The 26,767-nt window shown below is 49.2% G+C and overlaps 2 protein-coding genes across 4 annotated transcripts in view; one reads left to right on the top strand and one right to left on the bottom strand.

The window, feature by feature from the left end:
• The window catches only part of TG (thyroglobulin), a 105,751-nt gene that overhangs the window by 13,384 nt on the left and 65,600 nt on the right, over positions 1-26,767 (bottom strand). For both annotated transcript variants that reach the window (XM_078614420.1, XM_078614429.1), the window contains exons 38-41: positions 21,258-21,474; positions 19,973-20,060; positions 18,744-18,903; positions 17,439-17,635 (exon numbers count right to left, since the gene is read on the bottom strand). In XM_078614420.1, the coding sequence (XP_078470546.1) occupies positions 17,439-17,635; positions 18,744-18,903; positions 19,973-20,060; positions 21,258-21,474 (662 nt within the window). The remainder of the gene's footprint in view (positions 1-17,438; positions 17,636-18,743; positions 18,904-19,972; positions 20,061-21,257; positions 21,475-26,767) is intronic.
• LOC144732823 (src-like-adapter 2) lies at positions 1,021-11,952 on the top strand. 2 transcript variants are annotated; one of them, XM_078614441.1, is made up of 8 exons: positions 1,025-1,291; positions 3,660-3,773; positions 4,715-4,799; positions 5,204-5,290; positions 7,079-7,182; positions 8,885-9,037; positions 9,854-10,001; positions 10,686-11,952. In XM_078614441.1, the coding sequence occupies exons 2-8, from the start codon at positions 3,695-3,697 to the stop codon at positions 10,795-10,797; spliced, it is 768 nt and encodes a 255-aa protein (XP_078470567.1). In that variant the 5' UTR covers positions 1,025-1,291; positions 3,660-3,694; the 3' UTR covers positions 10,798-11,952. The 2 variants fall into 2 exon arrangements, with proteins under 2 accessions (XP_078470575.1, XP_078470567.1); XM_078614449.1 differs by lacking the exon at positions 4,715-4,799 and having other exon boundaries at positions 1,021-1,291.

The following is a 26,767-nucleotide window of genomic DNA, read 5'->3' as shown; positions in this document are numbered from 1 at the left end:
CATGGGGATAGCAAAGTGCTGCACAGATGGTTTCAATAATCCATGTAATGTTGTCAACTCCTGACTCCAACCCAGGAGATGGCCACCCACCTCACAACCCACAGGTCTACGTGAGCCACCAACCCTTGCACCCCAACGAGCATGATCGATATTACCCTGAATTGCAGGTGTGAGCCACAATAACTAATATCGAGAAACATCTAGCACTTACATTCTGTGACCCCTTAACTCTCACCACCCCCCTCCTCCCCCACTGTGGAGATATTTTCCAGGCCTCAGCCGCGGCTGACATTCAGCCTTGCAAAAGGGTACTGCCAGACCTCGTCATCCATAATAAAGGTTTTTTTTGGTTAGATCGCGTAAATATAAATGCGTCGTTAAACCCGCCACCACCCGATATAGCCAATTAGTAAGGGTTTTCACGTAAACAAAACATGCCAATTCGTTACTAGTACAGCACATCGGTGTGTTGGAATTGGCACGTTCTGTTTATGTGACAAACGTTACTAATTGGCTGTGTCGGGTGGTGGCGGGTTTAACGACACATTTATATTTACGCGATCTAACCCAAACAACCTTTATTATGGATATTGGTCGCGAAAGCCTACGTGTTAAACAGACATAGTCACGTTTCAACTTTGAACAACATTTCGCTATGGGAATAAAACTGAGCATTCGGTAGAAATCATGGGTCAAAGTCGATTGACCAGTGGTTGAGTGAAGTCAGTCGAAATGATTCCCACAAGAAAGAAAGCAAGATGCCAGTACAAACCGCCACACCACCGCCACTTTGACTGAAACGCTGTTCATATCATCAGTTCACATTTATCAATGGAAAGCACAAAACAAAATTCAGTTGCCGATTTGCAAAATGCAATTTGCAGGCTATCAGCACCACGCATTGAACACCAGAATGTTTCCTGTGAACCTTGTTCATTTCCCCCGCTGAGTAGGCGTAGTAGGGGGAAGGGGGTTAACACGGGCGCGTGTGTGCGAGTGTTGGGGTTGGCGTTCACCTACGTTCTGTGACTCCGAGCCCGCGTGACCACAGAGGCTGCTGTGGAGCCCTGATAACGGGCAGAACCAATCCGAAGCAGAGAGCGCCGCTCGGACCAATTGCGAGGGCAACGCGACGTCGTACAACCCGACTCCAGCAGATCCAGACACCGGGGTGCCGGGTCACGAGCAGCCACACGTGGTGGTGCCCGCTGGCCGGTAATGGCCCAACCGTCCTCCTGACTGCGTGGGAGCGGAGGAGACGCAGCGCTTCGTTGAGATCGGCTTCTGCCAGGTTCGAATGACTTCACGGGACGAAACGTGGCAGTTGTGACCGTGCCGCTCGAGTCTTGCGATGACATCATGCGTAGCCTCACGATATTAAATGCGCTGCTGCTTTAGTTTCCTGCTTAATCTCTGGCATTGTTGCTATTAAAGAGGAAGTGATGGCTGTAACATGCCGTCTAAATGTGTGTTTTCTCAAACTGCGCTGTTTTCATAAATAAAATACAATATTCAACGAATGATACTTTGAATGAAGGCATCATTTTGAAATGAACGGTGTATGTTATTTTCAATTATTGTGGTGTTATTTTTCAATGTTTTTATTACCAACTTAATTTGGGGCGTTTGTATTACAAGTGGGTCCACATTATATTTGACCACAGAGTTTAGTCATTGTCTCCGTTCACACTTTTCAATGGATATGTAAAACGAAATATAATTAATCATAAGGCCAAACGTGACTTTCACACGGTACAATTATAAACTACGTTTTCCATGACTTAATGATCTTTCCACAATTTCACAATGCCCGGCTTAACTCACTCATACCACCACAGCTGGAGAAGGTAAGTAATGTTGATGACTCACTTAAACAGCGTGCTTACTGTGTGCTGAGCATTTCAAACTTGCCGTGCTATTTGTGGATCACCGTAACCTTCGTAGAATTCAACTGTTAAATTTAAAATCAGGAATATTTTTTTCCAAGGTAAAGGTACAGCGCTGCTATTAATGTATCTTGCCACTGCTTTGGGGAAGGGGAGCAGGAGAGAACCCCTCTAAAGAGGGCGATTTGATTTTACTCTGCCATGTTGGCCCAGCCACCTAAGCAAAGGTGCGAGTACCCACGCTTTACCCCACCAAACCAGATTCAATTTGCCGATCGACTAACTGCAGTCCACCAATTTGTACTTCTGAGCGGGGGGGTGGAGGGGGGTAGTGACAGAGGCACAAATCATTCATAAACTCGCTCCGTTGTGTCAAGTGCCACGCCGGGTGATCAAATCGACCGGATGCCACTTCACGTGGCTGCCATTGGCAATGCCTGTGGGGCACGAAAACGCGCGGTGCTGCAGGTCACCTCTGGGGAGGTGGACGACAATGATCTTGCAAGGCACGCGAGCAATCAACGCTGGGCTATTTGATCTCAGAAGAAACGCAGCTGCGCCGCATTATCTGGAGCAGGCAGCAGACGCGAGTAATGACTATTGTATGCCTGGCACAGAACCAGGACTCGCTCGCAGGGCTTAGTGCACTATTTGTGTCTGCGGCACACAGCGCCGCGAAATGCGAGCAGAGCACAACAAGTCGTTGCGTGTTTCCTATACGCAAAGGAGCCCCCGTGTCCTCCACACCCAAATACAGATCTTGGTGCGCGGGTCCCGTTTGCCTGCGCAGCGTGTTACGTGCCACTGGTTACGAATACTAAACGAATCGGAGTCTTTGTGCGTGGGTTTGCAGTGTATCGCCACCGCGTTCGGGTCTTCACGGCTGCGCTGCGTTTTAGCCCTCCGACCTATTTCCTGGTTTGTACCGCTCGTTGTTCGGCACAATGTCCAAAAAGTGTCTCTGCACCTGCCGAGAGCTTCTTCAGAACGTGGCGCGAAACGTCGGGCGCCATGGCGAACGACACGTGGTATCACCCGGGGAACACACCAGAGGGCTCGCAGTGCATCGATCGCGAGGCTTGTGCAGATGCACAGATGTTGATGTTCTTGTTCCCTGTGTCTCGGCTGTTAAGAGTAAAAGAAGCCTGATTGTCACTCGCTTATCTTGCACAATATGCTCGCACTCATAGCGCAAGCAAATGCACGTTTTATAGATAGCGCTATCACTTCCCGCCCAATCATTTAGTTTGTGAGTACGGTCTTTGTGTGCCTCTTATTGCATGACTTCGGCTTCGTTCCTCTTTGCTTTATCCTCGGGACAACGCTGGCCAAATGTCTTCCTCTAGCGGCTGTATAAACCGACACAAAAACGCACGGCGCTAAAAATCCACCGACTATCATCTTCAAAGATCAATATTTTAACAGCAATAGCTCAGTAGGCTGCAGGGCGCTGAGTCCCCGCAGGCTCAGCCGCTTTTAACAATTGTATTTCATCAACATTTGTTTGAAGTTTATTGAACATTGACTATGTCGTATATACCCACCACCCGCCCGGGGGGGGGGGGGTTATTATATAGCGGACCCCCCCCCCCCCATTAAGCAAGGGTCATGCTGCACCATCACACCCTTTGCACTCTGCGAGTCGGACGCCGCTAGCAAACGTCACGGCACCTTGCAGGAAATTACCGGCGAAAAGGTAAAAGGATATTTTTTCAGCCGCCGCCTGAACCTGAACCTCATGGCCCGTGCGTTTCCGGCGCGTGCGGTGTGCAGGAATTGACGCGGAGCGATGAGAATCGCTCGCCGCCATGGGAGTCACGTTCAGCGCGGCCAAGCAGCGCCTGCTCTCTGCATTCCAAGCGACCCAGCACGCCGCACCCGCTCCCGGTAACTAGCAATCAACGCCACGGCCGGTGCGGCGCGGGGCCCCGCCGTGCCGAGAGGGACGCGCCACCGACTGCGGGCTGCCAGGTTGTGGCCTCGAGTAGCCGGCGCACCGAGGGGCCATGGAACAAGCCAAACGTACATGCGGTGCGTTTTGGTGGTGCACAAGCGCAAACAATAACGCGCTCAGCGCCTCCGTCGGTAACGACGCAGTGAAGAGGAAAAGTGACAGAATAGGTGACGCTTGTTCTGCGATCGAAACGTCGTGGTTTCTATCTACGTGACTTTACCGAAAGAACCAAAGAAGGTGGCTAATTTCTCTGATACAAAACAGGGCCATTGCCTGCAATGTTTCCTATTGTACCGCGTTTCCTCGTTGAGACAGTGACATTGAGGGACACGTTGAGTTTTTGTTCTGCGTGGAAGGTCACGAGGGACAATCTCGTTCCCAAGACCGTGTCTGCGCGCACTTTGTGCTAGGGCAGAGTGTTTGTCGCGTGGTGTTGCCGATGACACAAACGCGGGGCAACATTTCTCACAACGCGATCATTGACACAAATTATGTCAGCAAGCATCGCGTGTTAACGATGTGGCGGATGGATCAATTGGAACCCGTGGCGATGCGATGTGCTGCATGGATAATGGGTGGTGATTTTATCCCTTGAATCGCTTAAAAGCGTTTCCCCGTTTCAGTCACTGGTGGTGATTTATAAATTTTAGTTTAGGTTTTAAACCGACTGATTACGGACAATAATACTACTCAATAAATCCATCTGTTTAAAAAATGCCATTTAAAGTTAAGCGGAGTTCGTTTATGGGAAACAAACCTTCCGTTGAACTGTGGGCGTGGAGTTGTAAAGCTGCCGTGGTGGAGACTGGGGGGCTACACTGGGCCGTGTGCCATGCTGGGCGCGCCAGTGACGGACAACTTTACTCTCTTACAGACCTCGGCATGGCTGTGATTATTAAAGACTTTCCAGAATGGCAACCGCTATTCGCAGTCGGCGAGAAAGTCAAGATAACAGGCGTGTAAGTCAAACACTGATGTTCGTTAGTGCACAAGAGTAAAGGTTGTAAAAATGCAAGCGGGAATTCACTTGGTGAAAATAACCACAACAATTTGAAATAATGTGGTTGGAGTGCTGGCGCAGTGGTTAGCGCACGACATTACGGACCTGGTCGCCTGAGTTCGATTCCTGACCAAGACTAACCATGAGTGATATCTTAACCTGTCCTGGGTCTCCTTTTCACAAACCCGCACTGACTAGCATGGTGAAGTATGGCCACAGAGCCCCTATGACTTACAACGACGTAAGGAGGGAGGCCTTCAACCAGCAGTGGAACGTATAACGTACACAAATCAAACATATAAAACAACAATACTTTAAATTATATATACTCTATTTTATAATGGCGTGTGCTTTTATCCAAAGGGATGGAGACTGGTGGAAAGTCATGTCCTTCTGCAACAACAGAGAGGCCTTTATCCCTGCCAGCCACATGGTGAAAGTGAAAGACAGGTACGGGCTAGCGGGCGCACGTACGAGTGAGATACAACAGCAGCGCACACCCACCCGCACGCCACACCGGTGGCCTGCCACCGAACAAGACACTTCAAACAACAATTACACGAATTACAGCCGCTTGTCGAGCCACTGCTAGATGTCAGCCTACCCATGTTGGTCATGGAGGTTGTTTGACTAGACGTCACCATCCTGGTCAAGACAGCTTGGTGAGGGAGCGGAGGGGTGCGGACATATCACCTGTTTAGCCGTGGTGAGGAATCAACGCGAGGTAGCTGGCTTCACAGCACAGCACGCTGCAGCTTCCCCCACACAAGCAAGTATGCAGACTAAACATGACGTTAGCTCTCCTTCGTATTTTTACATTCCCCTGCTAAACACAAGAAGTTGCAATTGCCAAGAACAATGGTATTTCTTATTTCCAATTAGAACGAGCCCACGCATTTCTCTAAAACATTCTTCTGGGCAATTCCACCAATTAGACAACCTCACGTAGTTTTTCTCTGACTCATCCCAGACAAGGAAGTATAAAACAGTGTTTCGAAGGCTATACAAATATCTAGATGTTCCCTTAAATTTACAGTGCCACGCAGACTACATGCAATACAAGCACGTTGCTAGCATGTACATGAAGTGTGAGTCCACAGTCTGAATGCCAGCTCTCTAAACGTGTTTCTGTTTTCGTCACCCCCTCTGTCGCCGTGTCTATGGGTTTAATTCGTGGACATGTCACCTGATACTCAGAGCAGTGCGGTTTCACGGGTGGTCTCCTACGATATATATAAAAAATATTTACTGAAATTGAATCTGACCACCCTCCTTTGAGGCTCTCCCAGGCTTTAAGACAGTGATGCGTCCCCAAAAGACAAATCTCTTTATTCTAGTTATTATGACACAATTTTTTTTTTCGGAGGCTACAGACACAAACATTCAAAGTGACTTCTTGTGTCTATCAGCACGGAGAAGGTTGGGCTCACAAGCTGTTTACAGCCCTGAGCTGGTGGTAGAAATTCCACATTCTTATGTCAAGTCCGAGTCTATCCATACGACAACAACCGTTGACTTCCCCACAAAGTGGTACTCATTGTATCGCTATGACGCCTGTGAGAAAGAGCTTTATCGCTTATCGGATTCCTTCAGTCGAAATAAAGATTCGATTTCTGACTCCAGAAGAGTGATGGGCTGAGCCATCTCCCAACCAGGATTTGAACTCACAACCTTTTTATTGTGAGTCGCTTGCTCCGCTGCTAAGCGACGGACAAAAACACACAACAAACGTATATATTACCTTTATAAAGGTGATGCATTCAGAATAAGTAAAATAATTCCGTAAGTGGTGGAAAGCCGTTCGATTTTTTTTGGGTTGTAACATAGCAACAGCTGCATTTTTGTATAACAGCCCCAGCACATCGGTAAACATGCGCCTGGGCAGTTCTACATGGTAGTCAAACCTCACAGTCAAATACTCAAAATCATCACAACAATGTAAACGTTGTGTCATGTTTAAGGTTATTTATGCACAATTATAGAAAACAAGGGGGGGGGGCATAGGCTCGAATATTTTCTGGATTGGCAATCACCCTCGCAGGAGCGGAGAAGATTTACACAGAAACAGCCACAGTGGGAAGTTTCGTCACGAGTGGGCTGAGCTATTGGTGTCGCCGAGATATGAAGTGAGCTCAGGCGAAGGGAGTGCCGGCAACGTAAGGGTGGCAAACCTCTTCTCTGCGTGAAGGGCGCACTGCCCCCTCCCGCACTGCGTTGGCACTTTCATTCTGCACTCAGGTGGCTCTTCGAAGGCTTGATGCGGGAGGACGCCGAGAGGATCCTGTTGATGGATGGCAACCACGGAGGCTCCTTCCTCGTGAGAACCAGCACCAGCAACCGCAGTGAGTCCCCGCACTTGGGTGCCCGGGGGAGAGGGCCCTTGCAAACGCCCACGTCAGGGTGAAACTAAACTTTAAACTATTTTTATTTGATTACCAGGTAAGGCCCACTGAGCTAGAAAAATCCACGTGGCAAAGGGGAGAAAACGCAAACTCTAAATATACAGGTGTCAGGGTCAGGATCGAACCCACGACTTTCTGTATACCAGGCGAGGAGTTAACATCTCACCACCGTGACCAGCGGTGCTCGGAGATCGGTGACACGTCTTCCTTTCCCAGCTCCAGGGCAACGATGATGGGAACGGTTTAACTCCTCGTATTCCCCTTTACCGGCTATGTTGCTCCAGTCATACTCGCCAGCATCACGATTAGCCATGATCAATCCACTGCTGGATGAAGGCCTCGCCAAGCCGTCGCCGCCTCTCGCGATCCAGCGATGCGGTCATCCACCTGGCGCCCATAGCGCCTGCACTGATTTCAAACTTTGCTGCTCACCTTTGGTTGCATTTTCTTTCTCAATGTCCACTTTTTGATGCGTGCCACGGCAAGTAACCTACACTGATTCAACAGCACATACCAATGTGCCCAAAGAAGCACGTTGTTAATCAGTGTACCTTACCTGCTGTGAATCAATCAGTCAACAGCCAACGTCGAAGGGGTGGAGCGGCGGTGCAGTGGTCAGCGCGCGGCGCGATGAACACGACAACCCACATTAGATTCACGGCTACAGCAAACATCGATGGCGAGATATCCGTGAACTAACACTGCACACTAAACTCTGTTTTATTTACCGCCTGTCACCGGCCCACACTGACCAGCATGGGCAATATGGTAAAAAAAACTACCAACAAGGCATGGGGAAACCTCATCTAGCAGTGGATTGAAAATGGTTGGAATGTATTTCTTCATATTTTATTTTATAACATAGTGGACAAAACCTAATTTTACTGATTTTCTCAACCTCAATTCCTTAGTTGTTCAGACACAATATCTCGGTCAATTCTAGGTTTACGAATTCAGATGTATGCATTGAATTAATGCGATTAACACTGTATTAAATAAAATTAATCCTGTTTGTTAAATATTTTGCTAAAAAAACAACCACTCGACGGAAATCAGTGAGCAGAGTTTGCTTCACCATGAAAAAGACACGCGCTGATTTTGACCTTTAATTGACTTTCCCTTTGACATTAAAACCAAAGCCATGCCACATCTACTTGAATATTCCATGGGGGGAACCAAAACAATTTTCCACGATGTGGTTGTTGTTTATAAAGACAGCGTGCCACGACTCCGCCTTATCACGTTGTTGTAGATTTTTTTTTGTCCGGCTTACAATTTATACAGTGTAGTCTGGCCCCTGCCATAGGAATGTGGAATTTCCTCCACTGGCTCAGAGCCACTAATTGAGATGAGTACCGCTCAATGCTCGGATGAACACCGACACCAGCTACCGACTTTGATTTTACTTGATAAAAAATATTCGTACTCAAACCCATACGCACAGAAGTAGACATCTCCTAAAGCCGCCCTGGTGCACAAGGGTATTGTGTGACCAGTACAAAGTACACTCTTGTTAAAAACACGTGTTTTTCAAAATGACCCCAAAGTTCAGGGCGCATCTTACTCTAGGGAGCGCCCAACGTTAAACAATACGGTGAATGTTCAACGCGCAGAGATGTGAGTTCCGCGTGCCGTGCCGCAGATATGTACGCGCTGTCCGTGCGTCGCCAACGACCCTCCGGCGCGCCGGACGTCATCAAGCACTACCGGATCCACACACAGCCCAACGGCATGTGCTACATCAGCCAGCGAGCACAGTTCGAGTCCCTGGACGAACTGGTCGACCATTATATGGGTACGGTGGTGCCTTCGTCGGCATCGTCACCATCACCGCGTGACATCAACATCATCATCAGCAGAAGCGGCGATGATCAATCTGATGCTAGATGAATGTCTCGCCAAGGCATCACCATCTCTCACGGTCCTGCGATGCCACAATCTATCTCGCTCTGGAACTTGTGCTAATATCATCACCCTATCTGCAGGCGAAGGTCATCCGCTCGAGAGAGTTCTAGAGAACACCTCTACAGCGACGTCGTCATCATCATCATCATCAGCTATGGGAAATCCACTGTTTCACCGCGGTGGTCAGGATGCGTTCGCTAAGGCGTGAGCGGAGAAGCCAAAGCAATGGATTTTGCTGCATGGACCAGCATGGTGAAGTATGCTCAAACAAGCCCCGTGACTGACAGACAGCATGGAGAGGCCTTCATCGGCAGTGTTATGATTAAAAGGATGGGGATCTGCTGCCACAGTGGTGTAATGATGTGCGTACTGGTTCTTGCAAACTAGAGGTCACAGGTTCGAATCCATCTCCCGGTGCAGCAGTTGACACAAAGGGGCAAGTTTCTTAAATCCCCCCAGAGCAACAGAAACGTGGCGGGGCACAGTTGGTCGATCAGCAGGTCACGTGTGGTGGGGCAAAGCGTGGGTACTCCCACCCATTCCATGATGCCCGACCAGCATGGAAGAGTAGGCCAAACACCCTCTCTTGAGGCTGTCGAGAGCTCCCTCCAGTGGAGGTCCTCACGCCACCGATGGCGTGAGCGAGAGATTGCAGGCGCTGCACCTTAACCTCGTTAACGACGCATCCCACCGCTCCACCCCACAGAGCAAGACGACGACGTCTGCAAGCGGCTGAGGGAGCCCTGCTTCTCCCGGCTCCCCGGAGAATTGCGCAGGATGAACGTCGCGCCGCCACCCCCGCCTAAAGCTGAGCCCCTCAGGGACTCGGTCCGCTACTGGCAAAGCCTCCACAGGTTCGCGCACATTGCTTCCGTCCGCCCACGTGCCCTGGCTCGACGCCTGGGGAGGATGGCCCCTGGCGTGCACCGCTCGATTCGCTCGCTCACTCTCTCTGCGTTATTACGACGCTAATGTAACAGGAGCCACGCAGCGCACGCATCATCATCGTCGTCATCATCATCATCGTCGTCATCATCATCATCGTCGTCATCATCATCGTCGTCGTCATCATCATCGTCGTCGCGAGGCATGCGAGGTCACTTCATTGGCCGCTCGCTGCTCCCCCCCCTCACCACGCCAGGATTATTCCGCTAATTGAATAAGTCGCGAGCTCTGCCAAGTGGCATGAATGTGCGCCTTTCTGTTTCGTGTTAAATTCCGCGTGTCATTTAAAACGATTCCTCCTCCACGTGAGGTCATGCCCGCACAGCCACACTGATTATAGATGATGAAGATGATGATGATAATGATCGTTGTCTTAATGTCGCTGGACTGATTGGAGGTGACGTAAAACAGATTATAGATAATGATGATAATGACGTTATATGGATTTCAGACGGTGGTGTTGATGAACTGATTGTTGATCTTCATGAGTAACTCATTGTAGATGATGACGGTGGTGTCGAGTGTAGATAATGATGACGCGATGATCTGAATGTCGACGCAGACGGCGACTAAGTACACGTCTGACGTTCCAGGCAACCCAGCTCTACGTGCGTCGAGGCTCTGTCCGCGAACAGAGTCAGCTACGGGCTGCTGGAGAGCATGCGGGATCATCTCAACTTTTCCGGGATGAAGAGCGACAGCTAAAGAATGACCGCTGGACACAGAAGTTGTTACCCAAACAAGCTAGCGGAGAGTTGAGTCGACCTTCACGGCCACCGCTCGCTGCTGCTGCTGCTGTTACGGTGTGGCCGTGCTGCGGTAACAGCTGCAGCTGCTAAATAAGAATTATGGCTGCTGCAGAACATTTCCGCTGCGGGAGAGGCTCGGTTCGCCTGTGAAGGTTACCACCGAAGCAAAATTGGAATGTATTTTTTCATACACAAGTTATGCTCAACAATGTATCCGCGGGGCTTTAAGGAGATTTGCGGGAGCTCTATCTGACGCGAGCTCCAAACGCCCTCGCTGTGAACGGGAGCTTTGGACGGCTCGTAGTGTGCACGCGCGCACGACCCTTCTGCTCCGTCCACTGCTGGATGAGGGACCCTCCTGTACGGCTCGCGCGAGGGGGGGGGGGGTGGGGGTTATTTGACCATACTTCACCACGCTGGACAGCGTGGCTTCGTGAAGGTGGAAAAGCGCAGATGTGGGAAGCATGCAAGTACAGCACAATAATTAACTTTGCTGTACGTACTTGCAAGCTACCTACCGCCTAGCCCCACAGCAGCCGATAGCAACCCGTTTGTGCATCGTGGTCACCCATCACAGCACCCTCTCGGATCAACATTGCTTAGTACCTGATAGATTGAGCACATTCCTGGTGATTATACGCAGAATAACAGAATACTCTCCGTATATACATATGTAAAACTGAATATTGCAGGGATCTTGACATTGTGTTCATAAAACATGTATAATGTGTATCCACACATTGTACGGATACCATTCTACAGGTTTCATCATTCACTTTAAGAGTAAAATTGCTAGACTATTGCACAGGAATTTTGTTCAACATTGTAAAAAACATGCTTTCGGAAATGATTTCTTATCGAGCTATGCAAGTATGAATGTACTTATTTATTTTGTTTCTCTTCTGAAATAATCTAATAATTTAAATGTTCAGTAAAAGGCTTCACTTTACGATCGGGGGACAGGATGTGGCTGGACCACTTCCCTGCCCTACATAAGCAATATTAGTTTATTTTTAAGTATCAATCTCATCGATATTTTGTTACTAAAATGATTCTTTGTACCGCTATCTTTCATTATCTGCTCAAAAAATAATACAATTTTCCAGCGCGGCATTATTGTCAGTTGTTTTGTTTCAGGAAAAATATTTTCACTTGCAACGGATATCATTCGGTCAGGTGGCTCAACGTGAGCGGATGACAAAGCCCACCATCCAACCAGGGTCGATAAAATGAGTACCAGTTTATGGGGAAGTTAACAGTGGTCCTCCAATAGATATACTCGCCCCCGCCATATGCACGTGGAATTTCCACCGGCTCAGTGTTACAGAGAAGAGATGAGCACCGCCTCAATGCCCATTCGAGTAGAAAATCAGTTTGACCTTTTGCCATTTGAGCTTGGTTGCTGTTCCGCCTGAGGGGCTGCCAATGACCACAGTTTGCTCCACCTTGGCATCGGTATCGGTTGCGCAGGGAACTTAATGTGGCAGACAGAGTGAAGGTTACCACCTTCGTCCACTGTAGTTGGCAGCCTCTCACGAAAGTTCCCCCTGCGATCGTGCAGCGGCGCAAACGACGAAGCGTGAAGTTAACCGCTGCCCATCTACGCCGTCGAACGCCGGCGCCGGAGGCAATTCATCAGCCCACACCCAACGCCGGGCGAATGGCTAAAGAACCCGAACGTCGATTCATAACATTTGTTTCTGTTCCAAGAAGACGTCGCTTACATCCGCGACGCGTCGTACGAAAAGACGACGACCGGCAAGAGTTGAAATTCAGCGTTTGGGACGTTGTCGACACGGAGCGCAAACGGCCCGGGGGCTGTAACTATCTACGCCGTACCCGTGAATGTGAGCTCTGCTCATTTGTGTTAAAAATATCAAAGGAATGGGAGAACTCTCGTGTGAGCCGATCGGGGTTTTGGGGGATAGTGTGTGCGATTGAAGTAGGGTTCGTGTCATTTCCAATGTGGCATTATTCAAGCCCGTGCCCCAGGACACGCGTGACAAAGGTAACTCGTGAAACAGGCGTCTCTATGCGCAATGCCGCAGGGTCTGTGAACAGTATAGTTCTGTTACAGCACATGCAGCAATGCTGACATTTTTGAAAATTCACGTAAAAGAAAATCCACACCCTGCCTTTCATTCTGTAGGTCCAGTCATTGCACGTAGACCACGTGACACAAAAAACACACACGCTTTGGCGACACCCTGACCCAAGAACTTCAATTGCAGCGCCCTCTGTGTTTGCTAAGCAATAGCCACACGCACGATATGGCGATGATATGAACATAGCTACTGACGTGCCAAGCATCATTTTGGAACCCCATAACCAGTGCTATAATTTGCTGTCATATGCTTTTGTTATATTCCAGTTATAATAATAGTTGACGTGCCCTTTGTCAATTCACTGGTGGATGATAGCCTAGCCACGCTATTTCAGCCATGGGGGGATGTATAGCCATACTTCACCACAATGACCAGTGACTGTTGGTAAATGGGGGGCAGGGCCAGGTATCGCTCGGCACCGATGTTTTTCCCTGACCAGGAATCGAGTGCAGAGAAACCGAGTTCCAAGCGCAGTGTGCTAAGCACTGCGCCACCACTCCCGCCTCCTCTATATTCTAATAATATATATTTTTTACAATCAATGAACAAATCTCGTTCACGTCACCACTCAAGAAAGACATTTGTTGTCCACGTCTTCTCACCAGGTCATAGACAACGCCCATCCATCTCTAGTCCCTGTGGGCCCTCCCCCCGTGCTGTCACTGCGAGCTGTGGGGGATGATGAAGCAGTGGCAGAATCCGAAGCGTCGTTCCACGCTCCTCGTCTCCCCCGCCCACGAGAGGCGGCTCTCCCGGGTGGCCCCTGCTCCCCTTGTGTGTCTATAGCACCACGGTTTGCCGAGCACAGGCCGAGAAGGCCAGAACGCCAAAGTTGGTCAGCAACCATCGGCACTGACTGAAGGTGCGGTAGGTATGTAGAGTTTCCTAAGTAGAGCGAGGTTATGAGAACTTGGGGAGAAGAGACGATGGGGGAGGAGACTCTAAAGTGGAGCGGTGCGAGGAAAGACGCACACAGAGGAGCGCTCTGGCAGGGAGTGCGGTGAGCCAGAGGACGAGTCAGTGCATCTAGCCTGGCGCAAGCGCTGTGGCGATGTGGTGTGTGTTGTTGGTGAGACAAAGGCGGTCGGGTGTGATGCTGGCCGTTGCAGTCTTCATAGAAGCTCGCTCACAGCACTTGCCCCAACAGTCTGCTAAAGGCTATCTGTGTCTCTTGTGTTGTTGTGCCGTGCAGTATGGTAGTCGAACACAGTGCGGGTGAGACAAATCAGTGAGGCTGGTTGACCATGCCCTCGGCATTGTTGTAGAACCAAGGAGTGAAGTTCGTGAGAAGGGTAACCGTGGAAGAAGCCAAAGAAGAGTGATGAGGAGACGACTGACTGCTGTGACAGGACTGCCACACCGATGATGTCCGCTTAAATGTTCACTTGTGCGTTCAACCGGTTCGCTGCTGCTCACGTTCCAAGCGACTGCTGAGGCCACGCTGGAAACGAGGCAGCTGCACCTCCGGCGAAGATCGCCGACAGAGCATAACACAGTACAGTAGTTTGCTCGAACACATGAATGACTTAGCCCAAAAAATATAAATACAATAAAGTGTTAATTCACCTGCAACAACAGGCTCCAGTAAAATGCGGAGAGAGAAATCTCACGGTCGTTGTTTCCAACCGCCCAGCCACAAGTGCGAGGCGAGCATTCTTAGCGGTTCTAGATTTGAAGCTTTCGTGACTGCAAGGATTCATACTCTTAGTTCTTTCGGTAAAGTCACGTAGGTAAAAAATGAAATGAAATTAAATTTATTTTTTTACCTACGTGACTTTACCGAAAGAACTAAGAGTATTCTTAGCGGTGCCATTCTCTGCGCTATTCAACTGAGTCGGAAAGCGTCTATGCATCAGCTCTGTCCATCAGCCCTTAACACGGGCACGCGATAACTGTTGCAAAGATTATTTGATATGAACTGAATGTAAAGTCGTGTTTAGCGACTGACCGTAGAGAAAAATCTATTAGATGAAAGGGCTGCCCGAATAGCTGGCGATAAAACCAGCGCTTACATTTTTTTCAAAGTAACGCAACGTTATTATCGCTAATTAAATACTTCCGAGGACAAACGCGCGTGGTTGTAAGGCATTCTCGCGAACGTGACGCAGTGGCTCTTCATCTGCCGTCACTCGGTCGTGAATGAATCGCGACACTGCGCTCACAATAATCGAAACGTCCAACCACCAAAGCTTCCACAGAGTTGACGTTTGTAGGAATTTGGCTCTGCAGTTGACCGCCTGGTCTCCTCCTTCAGGCTCACAGAGTAAACAGGGCCCAGTGTAATAGTCGCTGATGAAGGATTCGCATTAACCCCCCCCCCGCCACCATCCCAAAAAAAACTGTAATTACAAAGCCACGTCTGTGAAAATGTATTTTTTTTCACTCTCTCACTATTCATAGACCTGTTGATGGACAGGTTAAAGTGTTCCGGGGCACATAAACGAGTGTACGGCGCGGCACTGTAAGCCCAAGGGGGTTTCGCGGTGAGCGGCATGCTCGAAAGAAACCTCTGCCCTTCGTGTCACTTTTTTCCTTCTAAGCGCTCGAGTACCGCAGAGCGAATTCAAACTCCGCACGCAGCGGCGTTACACTGCAGCGGAGAGAGCCGGGGGGAGGAGGTCATTCAGTCGTACCCCGGTCCCTGCGGTGTATACAGTACTTGCTGGCAGGACATTAACCATCGTCCGGCGAAAGTACCTGCCAAGAACAACAACCAAGGTCGCGGTGGTTCTTATTTCGGTGCAAGGTGAAGGTGCAAAGGTGCAGCCGTGTAATTGCTCGCTCACGCCACCGCTGGCGGAAGCGCCTCCACCGGAGAGAGCTCTTGAGAGCTCCTCCAGAGGCTATTTTGGCGAACTCCTTAAAGCTCGCCAAAGACGTCTTGGGAGAGGCGGGGGTGCACATAATTGACCCCAATAAACACGCGACCTACTGATTTACTCACTGCGTTGTACCCACTTATACTGCTAGCTGGACACACTCGGGGAGGGGGGGAGGGAGGCGTAAGTCTAAACTGCCTCGCCGGGAGATCTACATTGAACTGGCGACCTCTGGATTGGAGCCCAGTGCGAGAGCTGCAACACCACGGCAGAATCTGGTTTCTCATTGCGCCCGCTAGAGATGTAGCTATGTGCAGCACTTTGTCAATCCACTGCTGGATGAAGACCTCCTCATGCCGTGTCGGTCTTGGAGGTTGTTTGACCATACTTCACCAGGCTCGTCCGTGCGGGTTTGTGAGGGCGGAGAGCGCGGACGTGAGATCGCATGAGTGCGGTACAACGATGGGTCGTGCTGTGCGTGCCTGCCACGTAGTTCCCACATATTTAACAAACGCATAAAAAACGCACACATTGCAGGGCGGCGGAGTTTAAATGGTAACGTTGGACTGTTTACGCATAGTTGGACGCACTCTGCGATTTAGGTGGGACTAGGTGGTCTGTCAAGATCATTCCAACTCACGTCACTCCAGCTGTGACCAGGCGACGTATCACGTGGCAGCCGATACATCCGCTGGCAGTGCTGTGTGCGGGCCGTTTTGAACACTTGTGGTGAATTGTTGGCACGATCAATTTACGTGACATTTAGGCTGCAGTTTAAACATTTTGGACCCAGCCGTATTATAAGTGCGGTGGTCATTTTTTAACGCAGCCTTTATGGATGTCTGCGCGAGGCCAGTTAGAGGCTCCGTGAAAGGTTTCTGGAAAAAAGCCAAAGGATTTTACACATTTCCAGAGCACAGTGCAATCGTGCTTAACTGTAATAACTTTTTTGTGCAACAGTTAGTTTTATGTGTTTATGCATGTCGTGATAATAATAATAATAAAATACAGCCATTTGTCAATACACCGCTGGATGAATGCCTCGCATGCCGGCAGGAATGTACGTAATGTTCATATCCTTCAAAACAAGGCCTTGCTTAATTCCTCACTGAATATTTTCCAGTTTGCTAGGCGCAGCACTAGTAGCCAGAACCATAGCAGCAAGGGGCGTACTGGATGCAGTGTGCTGGGAAACGACATATTTTACGCATCACCAACCTAGACAGACCTGCCTCAAATTAAGCCTGTTTATAATTATATTACCACACGGGGTGGGGTGAAGTGTGGGTACTTCCATGTCTTCTAAGATGTCTGGCCAGCGCGGAAGAATAGGCAAAGTACCTTCTGGAGGGGCTCTCTAGAGCTCCCTGGAGTGGAGAGGCCCTTCTACCAACAGCGGTGTGAGCAAGCAATTGCAGGGCTGCACCTTAACCCTTTAAAGCGAACAGACAACTTATTGAGATGACAAGTCTGGAGCCTGGAAATAAATAATAATAATTATGAAAAAGTGTCTCTTGTCGTTCTAACCCACAAGACTTGTAAACTCGCAACGGGACACTTGAGCTGATTAGACGCGGCCCAGCGACGTCCGCCAGAAGTGGCCGTGGACAGCTGCGGGCTCCGTGCCACGTGGGGGGGGGGGGCGGGGAGCGCTCGCGGGCGTGCCGGCGTACCATGAGGATGGCGCGCTGGAACAGGCCTCGGCTGCCCGGGGCCACCAGGTGCAGCCCCACGTTGTCCGCACTGCTCCGGTCGCCAGCGACCGTCACGGCACCGGCCGAGCCGCCGAAGAGCGCCGCGTGGTCCCGAACCCAGCGCAGGGCGGCTTGCTGGTCCAGGAGGCCCCAGTTGCCGGCCGCTGCCTCGTCCCCTGGAGAGCGAGCGGGGCGAGCGGGCAGGTTACGGCTCCGACTGTCATCATCGCAGCCCCTTGGGCTTCAAATGTGCCTTTGCGAGTTTACAAACTCAACGGGTGTAAGAATATTTCCGAGAATATGGACATAAACTAAACTAAACTTTTTATTTAATTTTACCAGGTAAAGCCCACTGAGCTATATAGTTATTTGTCAGAAGCGACTTGACCACAAATAGCTCAACGAAGTGGCTTATCATCATGTGGACATTTATAGCAGCCAAATACTCTACAAGGATTTTTCTAAATGTGGAGAAAAAAACCAGAGGACCCATACAAAAATCCACACGACCACGGGGAGAACATGCCAAATATACAACAGGCGTCAGGGTCGGGATCGAACCCACGACTTCCTATATACCAGGACGAAGAAGTTAACATCTCGCCACCATAGCGCCCAAATCAGTTCATGTAGATGATCAAGGCCGGCACAAGGGTGATGATGGAGCGCGACCTGCACCACCAAATGTCCCTGTGGCAACACTCGCGATCACTCTCCTGCTGAGCGGTGAATCACCATTATGGTCGCCCCCTGCACACAACGCCTCAATTGGCCCCCCATGGGATGATGATGAGGATGATGAGGATGTTCTCGAACAATAAAGTATGGCAAATAATGATGATGTTGGTTGAATGATAATCAGGATTATCAGCTACGATGAAGTACATCTAATATTCATGATGATGATGCCGAGTAACATTAAAGATCCTGCAAAACGTGATGCTGACAATGACGACGTTGGAGATGATAATAATAATTTCAGCACTTTGTCAATCCACTGCTGGATGATAGCATCCCCGTGCATTGTTGGCCACACATCTGATCGTCTTTCACCACACCGGTTAGTGTGAGTACAAGTGACGCACAGCGTCACCGCGTCGTCTAGACACGTCTCGACTCACTCACTGCGTGTGGTGACATCAGCGGCGCGCATCAGCTGCTGCAGTGGAAAAACCAAACTGGCACCTCGTGGGCCGCAACCGGGCTGGCTCGGCACGGGCACGCCGGTGGCCGTGCCAGTCGAACCCGGCGCGGGAGAGCGAAGGGAAGGGGAAAAAACCTTACCGGTGCTCAGGAAGCCGAAGAGGCCGAGCCGGTAGTTGGCTGTGACCACGATAATGTCGCCCAGGGCGGCGAGGTAGGAGGGATCCAGGGGGCCCTGAGCCGAGCCCCCGAAGGAGTTGTCTCCTCCAGGAAAGAACACGAGCACGGAGGCGTTGTGCGGCTGCTCGGAGAGAAGGGGCGAAGCGCCGAGTGAAAGGCGTGAAACCCCACGGCACACGGCGGGGCTGGATAGGACTGTAAAACGTCTTCCTTGGCAGGCCTCGGCATCGACACACCGGCACCACGGTCGCTTATGTCGCTGCAAGAGCCTCTCACCGCGACAGACGCGACTGAGTGCGGAGAAATTCGAAATGCCATTAACTTAAAATGTCGGTTTGCGAAAGGTCATCTTAGGATTCATATTTGTTTTATGGGTTAATATAATTAATGATGGCTACGTTGGCTGGTGGAGGATCATACAACAGGAATTTGGTGAGATCATTATGTGGCCTAACCCAAAAATGTGTTATAAATTATAAAACTAAAAACTTTAATATTTTTATTTTACCAGGTAAGGCCCATATAGCTCTTTTTCAGAAGCGACCTGGCTACAAATGAAAGCTCAACAAAGTGGGTTATCATTTGGAAATTTATAACAGCCAAATACTCTAAACACATGTTTCTAAATGTGAAGGTAAAAAGTGGAGAACCTGGAAAAAAATCCACACAATCACTGGGAGAACATGCAAACTCCAAATATACAGGCGTCACGGTAGGGATCAAACCCACGACCTCCTGCATACCAGGCGAGTAAGATAACATCTCGCCACCGTGTTGCCAGGTCAAAAATGATCCCCTCTAGTAACCGATTAGTGTGGTTAAGATTCTCGCAGTGATAGATAAATGTAATTTGTGGGGCGTTTCGAAGTGGCAGGCGTCATGTGTGTTCGGGGAATATTAAATTAAATGTGTATAAAAGCCAGGCCTGTTATACAAATACGTTCTACTGCTGAATAAAGGCATGCCAGATCTACCCAGGATAACGTGGATTATCTGATTGCATGTCACCAGGCTGGTCAGTGCAAGCTGGCGAAGAGGAGGGTGGGCCAGGCCCGGTTCGGATATCACTCGAGACTCGCGTTAGCCACTACCGGGAATACAACTCATCGGCGGGTTTGTGTCGCAACGTGAGAGGCGCTGCGCCGCCACTCCACTCTGACTGTGCCGGCGTGGGGAGGCCTTCATCTTACCTTGACCTTGGGGACAAAGATGTTGAGGTAGAGACAATCTTCAGACAGGGAGGTGCCTCGCTGACCGTCTGGCTGGAGACAGTCCGGCCTAGTCCCACCCAGCAAGGTGTCAGTACACTTTGGTTTTTTGTTAATAACGTGACGCGCCGGGCGTAATTGTCCATTTGTAACCCTGAGAAGGGCACTTCGAGCCTGGGTGTCTCTAGTGATGAAGAGTACACCTGCAAGCGACCGATCGTTCGTCAGGAAGTGCGGACACTTGGCCCTGCAAAGGGAAGCTCCGCTCTCAACGTCCGCACGGCGGGTGTGGGAAAGGACGGAGGCATGCGGGAGACGCACGGAACGTCAACGCTAAATAGTTAATTTCTTGAAATATTTATTCAAGAAATGAATACACCCCCAAGAGGCCTTTATTTTAGCCTCTACACCAATTTTATTTCATGAATAGTTTTTAAAAAATATTTTTGCACGGAATATTTTCATTTGCGCCAATGCTACCTCATGCGCTACTCTTTCACAGAATTTGGCCTGAAATCTTGGATCGCGGTTCAGGAAAAAGTTTTGGAAACAGCAATGTCCAGAGGCATCATAAATTACAAAATCGGTACAGGATTTGTTTCTAATGCACCACAGATTCATGTGTTTTGGAAGCACTGAATCAAATGAATGAGCAATTTGCAAAAAAAACATTTTAATTCATTTTAACTGCAAAATTTGAATTTCGTTGACATGCCAAAACTTAGAGTGTCATGTATATTATCAGAGGGAAGGAAGTTATTCATATGGTTCCAATGTTTCAGATGTTCATGCCTTTTTCCATAGGTAATGCTGGCTGCTCAATGTTACCTTAAGAAGGTAAAGGTGCAGGACTGTACTTGAGCGCCCATGCTACTGCTGGTGGAAGGGCCTCTACTAAAGGGAGCTCAATAGAGCCCTTGGCCTACTCTTTCACGCTGGCTGGACTTCTAGTAAAAGGTGGATGCAACCACACTTTAACCCACCACATGTAATTTGCCAATTGACCAATCGCAACGGATCCATTTAAACTGATCGGTGTACAGAGGTGGGCGGATTTCAAGAAACTTGCACCATTGTTACAACTGCCGCACTGGGAGATCAAATCCAATTGCACCGGTAACCTCTGGATAACGATTACATCGATGCAATTCCACGCCCGTTTATTTGCAATGCCCTGGAGAGCACGTACAACAGCTCATAAACCACTGACACTCCCAAAAAAACGACATTTGGAATATTCCAATTAAAAACATGTTCGGCGGCGTACTTGTAGCGGTCTGCGTCCCATGTCACGTTGACGGCGAGCGGCCGCGGGGCCTGCGGGCCACTGAAGCGGTTGGCGTCCAGCGGAGGCGCGGCATAGGGGACGCCGAGGAAGACGTCGACCACCTTCACCTGGGAGTCGACCTCCACCGTGCGGGAGGCCCCCTGGAGCTGCCCAGAGCCCAGCGGCACCGTCGGCCGCACGAGGCCCTGGCCGCCCCCTGGGGAGGGAGATGGCGCAGCGCTCGCGACTTGAAACGCTTTCCAGCACGAACCTCGGGTTCGAACTCTTCTTCTCCACTGGCATGTCCAAGTCGTTTCAGCGTAGGCATCTCACAACAACTAACTCACAGCCACGATTTGTCTTGCTCTTATTTTTATATTTAAACAACTATAGATAGTATTTTTTTTATATTTGGGTTAGAACGCGTAAATTTATAAATGTGTCGTTAAAACCCGCCACCACCCGACATAGCCAACTAGTAAGGTTTGTCACGTAAGCAGAACGTGGCCAAGCCACAACATTTACAATCTGAGTACGACGTTTCGCCAGCAATTACAACTTGCTTCATCAGGCGACAGTCAGATTTGTGGAGAGGCCTAACTGTTTCGTTCCTTATATAAAGGCGTAGATGTGGAGACCACGCTTCTACACTCTTGCGCAAAGTGTGGGGGGGGGGGGGATTAGTGAGTCAACGTACATGATGCATGCGCATTATGCGAGCCCTTTCAACTTGCCCTTCCTGTCTATTGTGTGTATGGAAATAGCCATACCAACAGTAATCCCTATTGAAGTATGCTGCCCTTTGTAGGCATGCATTTAAATAATGTATTATTTGATGATTCGCTTCCACACAGCACTAAGGCGGTAGCTATTCGAACGGTAATTTTTTTTTTCTTTCAATTTCGATAGATTCTATAATTAGTCTTGGCCAGTAGTAGCTAGTTTTGTACGCGTGTTATTGTTTTCTCATTGTACAGGATATTCTATTTTTATGCTTGAATACTAATGTGATGGTGCTTTGGGCGCCACGTGTGTAAGTAAAAATCAAATTTACTTGATTCACAGAACAGGTGATTTCCCCGCTGGCTATTTGCCAAGCCGAGCAGAATTCAACCTGTGTAACTCAGGCCTCACAAGACATCTGAATCTGGCTCAGGCCCAAGTAAAACCAGGGGCAGGGTTACTAATTGTAATTGTGCGTGTGATCTCGGCAGCACAGCTCTGGTCGTGCAGTGGAAAAACAACCGGGCCTCTCCTGCACTGTGTTGGGCTGGCTCAGCACTGCCCTGACACGGCTCGGAAGTGCAGTGGAAAAAGAGAGAAAAATAGGTCTCAGACAATTAACTATTCTTTCTAATCATAGCATCAGCAGCCATGATCTATCCATTGCCATTTCTCACAGTCTTGCAATGCAAAAATCCATTGAGAACCTGTGTAGTGAGTCACTTCGGAGACACTAGTTAGGAGTCAACAACGTTAATTCTACACAATATAACACCGTTACACACGGGACTACAATATGCCTATCTGTTACACACCGTTACACACGGGACTACAATATGCCTATCTGTTACACACCGTTACACACGGGACTACGATATGCCTTTCTCTTACTCACCGTTACACACGGGATAACTATAAACGGGTAAGAGCAGCCAACGTGCTGTCTGACCCACGACGTCAGAGACGAAGACGTAGCACCTCGGGTTCACTTCACCTGCAGACAGCCCCGATCAAAGATCAGGGCTTCCCTTTTATCTCTCTCGGTGCGTCCTAGGCCCGCCCTCAGCCGCGCCCCCTTCTGGAACGTTCCTGAAGGTACCAGGCTATCTTGCACGTGTCACCTGCCTGGCTCCGCCCTTAACCACGCCCCCTTCAGGAACTCTGCAGAAGATTCTCGGCTACATTTCCCCACATTCCTCACCTCGGCCCATCACGTGGTTCACCCGAGGCCGGGGTGACTCGTCCTCATATGCCCCCTTCCGCCAGCAGCCCTCACCACGCTCACTATTGAACATTTACGTGGCATTCACTCGCTGTGCTGGCGGAGTGGCTGCTATACCCTACTCTGTCGGTAGGACTCATCAGCCTTTCTCTGCTAGCACCCAGTACCACACACCCTAGCAACCCACTGTGTGGTACTGCATGGTGTGCTAGCCTCTACACCCATCTTTCCTCATTCTACTATACTTAGCTCTACGCGCTGTAGTGATCCTATATCACTACACCTGTACAAGACCTGATCTGGTACTCGGGTCTACCTCCCACATGTCAAAAAATAATTCATGGAATTAGCCAGACATCCCCATGCAGGACCCTCCTGACATTGAATCTTGAGGCTCAGGAAGACTTTCCTATGCAAAAGTCATTATTATTATAATAATAAAGTTCATTTTAGGCATACAAATATGGAATTTCACGTGTCTGCATTGTTAAACGTAATTTATAACTCATGATCTTATGATTAATATGTCGCCTAAGGACAACCTTGAACTCGCTTGACACTAAATTCCAGGGCGGCTGTAAAAATGTCAGCGGTGAATTAGGAGTGTACTACGAGTCAACTTTATTAAGACATCATTTGCACGTCGTCGACCTTCCCGTGGTATACACGTCGATGGTGACTGCTACATGGGGCAGACCGCTGGGTGACGAGGACAGTCGATGAAGAAATAGCGTAGTGCTCGAGATAGGTTGGTAGGAAAGGATCCTAGACTTGTCGATATAAAAAAAATATACAATGTAAGAGTTACGGACACCGAGGGCAGTCAATGAGGTGGACAGACAGGTGGACGGTAGCAAAGGGCGTTGTTGTTAAGATCGTGAACTCGATGAAGGAAAAGCATGGGACCCGTTGCGGAAAGAAGAACGTTCCTGCAGTCCCTGCAGCCACGAAAGCTTTAAATCGAAAAATAACTTTTCATTTAGAGCGTAACACTTGCTTTCACATGCGGAGCACAAATATGGACACACAAAAACCGGAACAAAACTTTAAAAGTACGCACTGATGCATGGAGAGGTGCACACTGGGAATTACACAAGGAACAGAGAGAGAACAACACCAGGATCAGAGAGAAAGGAGTTCATAAAATCACATAGACTACCAAGACTCAAAGTTCAATACACCCCAGCCAAGCTCTCACCGATGTACTAACCAGGCACAGCCCTGCTGAACTTCTGAGGGCTAACAAGCTAGCGTGCATTCACGGTGATTTATCGTAGGAATGCATTTCCTGTGTGGTCGTCAATCCCCTCCATATGCCACAGATGTACAGCACAATGACGCACATAGAACTCGCTGGGAACTGAGACATGTGAAATAAACAAAACGGATATGTGAACACCGATAAAAATGTGTCATTTACACCATCGTGAACACATAGGTGACTGGGCGGAAAGAAAGCGCAAAGCTGCTTTAAACTTGGTGGGACTTGGCTGCGCTTTAGCAGCGAGCGGATGAACGCGATACGAAGAAGACAACGGCTGTCCGTAAAATAGGTCACACCGCTGTGCACAAACACTCCACCGGGGTGGGGGGGTCAGGGCGGACACGCTATATGTGACGACATGCAACATGTGATGCCACGTGACATGTGACGACATGCGACACGTGACATGTGACGACACACTGCGGTTTGAACTATCTCATTGACAGTTATATTTGGTAAAGCGTTACGGCCGTCCCTTCCCAAAACATGATACAGCTTGTGAGCTATACAGGCAGAGCCCAGGGGGGTGCGGATATGTGGCCTGACCCCCAGCAGGGCACAACCACGACTCTTCCGGAGAGAGAGGCCACCAAAAGCGGCAGGCATGCCATTCGCCGGCCACGGATATTTTCTCCAAGACTTTCATATGCCCTGCGTCGCTCGGAAGAGCAGTTCTGCCATCTACCAACGGAGCACCACCGCCGCCACCAGTAGCAGCAGCGGCGGCAGCGGCGCGTTTCGTAGCCTACAGAAGCCGCTCGGTGTTTGTTCAGCTGAGGCCTGGAGGGTATGTGATAGTGTACATCAACACCCCAGGTTATAAAGTTACCGGCTTGGCAAGACAGTAGGAATTCATCCTTCACGGGTTTGTCCCGAGGACAATGAGGTACCTTGTATGGGTTTTTTTTCTCCTCCATATCGCAAACGCATACACGGTATAAAATTATACAAAGAAGATGAATTTAAGTGTCAAGCCAGAGGTTATCTGCAAAGGGAGATTGGTCGCTCTTGCTGTGATCGTTGCATTTCTAGAATAAACAAAGGGCTATTCAAGCCGACATAACTTCGCGAATTTCACAGATCTCTCCAACACATTTGTAACTGTCCAGACCTAAATGGCACATTCTTGGAAACCCACACAGAGTATTTTACAAGAACATCTTGGGGAAAATGCTGGCATTTCTAAATGACTCTCAGGGTTAACAGTATTTTTCTATTTAAAAAACTTAGGTTCTGATGGAAAGTAAGTAAAACGAATAGCTTTCTTTAAAACATGTTGGAACTGTTAGTCATGTCTTTGTTTCTTTTGCGGTGGATTAAAGCATAATTTAATGCTGCAATGTCCGTGGAATGTTTTAACTCATTTTATAGAACACGTAAAGAACACGCACATGTATTTGATTGAGTTATCTTTGCAATGACAATGCAAGGAGACCAACGCTGGATAGAGTTCATGCAATTCTTGTCTTTACCGGCCTAGTCATGAGAACCCACGATCACAGCCACGCCAGCCCAGTCTTGTGACCTCTAACCTTCGAGCCATCTGGCCTCCTCCAATCAAAATTGCATTCTGGGATGAGCAGTGAGCCAGCACCACTGAGACCCTGGGTTCAAGTGCAGGTGCAAGCGGTGGGTTGACATCTCCTTTTGAATTGAGGACGTGAGAGGATGTAAATTATAGATCCAAGACAGGAACGAGCTGGATTCAGCCTGCAGGGAAGGCAATGGGCTTCGCTTGATCGGTCCAAACAACGCGTGGCAGGTGCGGCTACTTCAACCGCAATTGGGAAATGAAAGAGACAGCGTGTTGTGAATGTGGTGAAGTGCAACGCTGTTCGTCGCCAGCCTGCTCAAGGAAGCATTGGGGCGGTGTTCACTTCCGGTCTATGGCGCTGAGCCAGTGGTGGGATTCCACATTCCTACAGCGGGAGCGAGTCTATCCACATGACAACCACCGGTGACTTCCTCACAACCTACTACACATTTTATCGACCCCTGAAGCGAGGGATTATGGGCTGAGTCAACCCCCAAGCGAGATGTGAACTCGCACATGGCCAGTTCCTCTACCACTGCCCGTTGAATGCTCACACGAGAGGCACGGACGCCTAGCGTTAACCATAATATCGCGTGAATATAAATGTGTCGTTAAACCCACCACCACCCGACCCAGCCAATTAGTAAGGTTTGTTACTAGTACAGCAACATCAGTGTGTTGGAGAGCAAATCCACAACATTTAAAATCTGAGTACGACGTTTTAGCAGTAATTGCAATTAGCTTCATCAGGCGACAGTCAGATTTGT

The sequence above is a fragment of the Lampetra planeri genome, chromosome 2 (assembly GCF_965212315.1).
Source record: "Lampetra planeri chromosome 2, kcLamPlan1.2.h2, whole genome shotgun sequence".
Lineage (NCBI taxonomy): Eukaryota > Metazoa > Chordata > Hyperoartia > Petromyzontiformes > Petromyzontidae > Lampetra > Lampetra planeri.
Note: the sequence above shows the minus strand (reverse complement) of the source record. Positions and strands in the feature narration are given on the sequence as shown.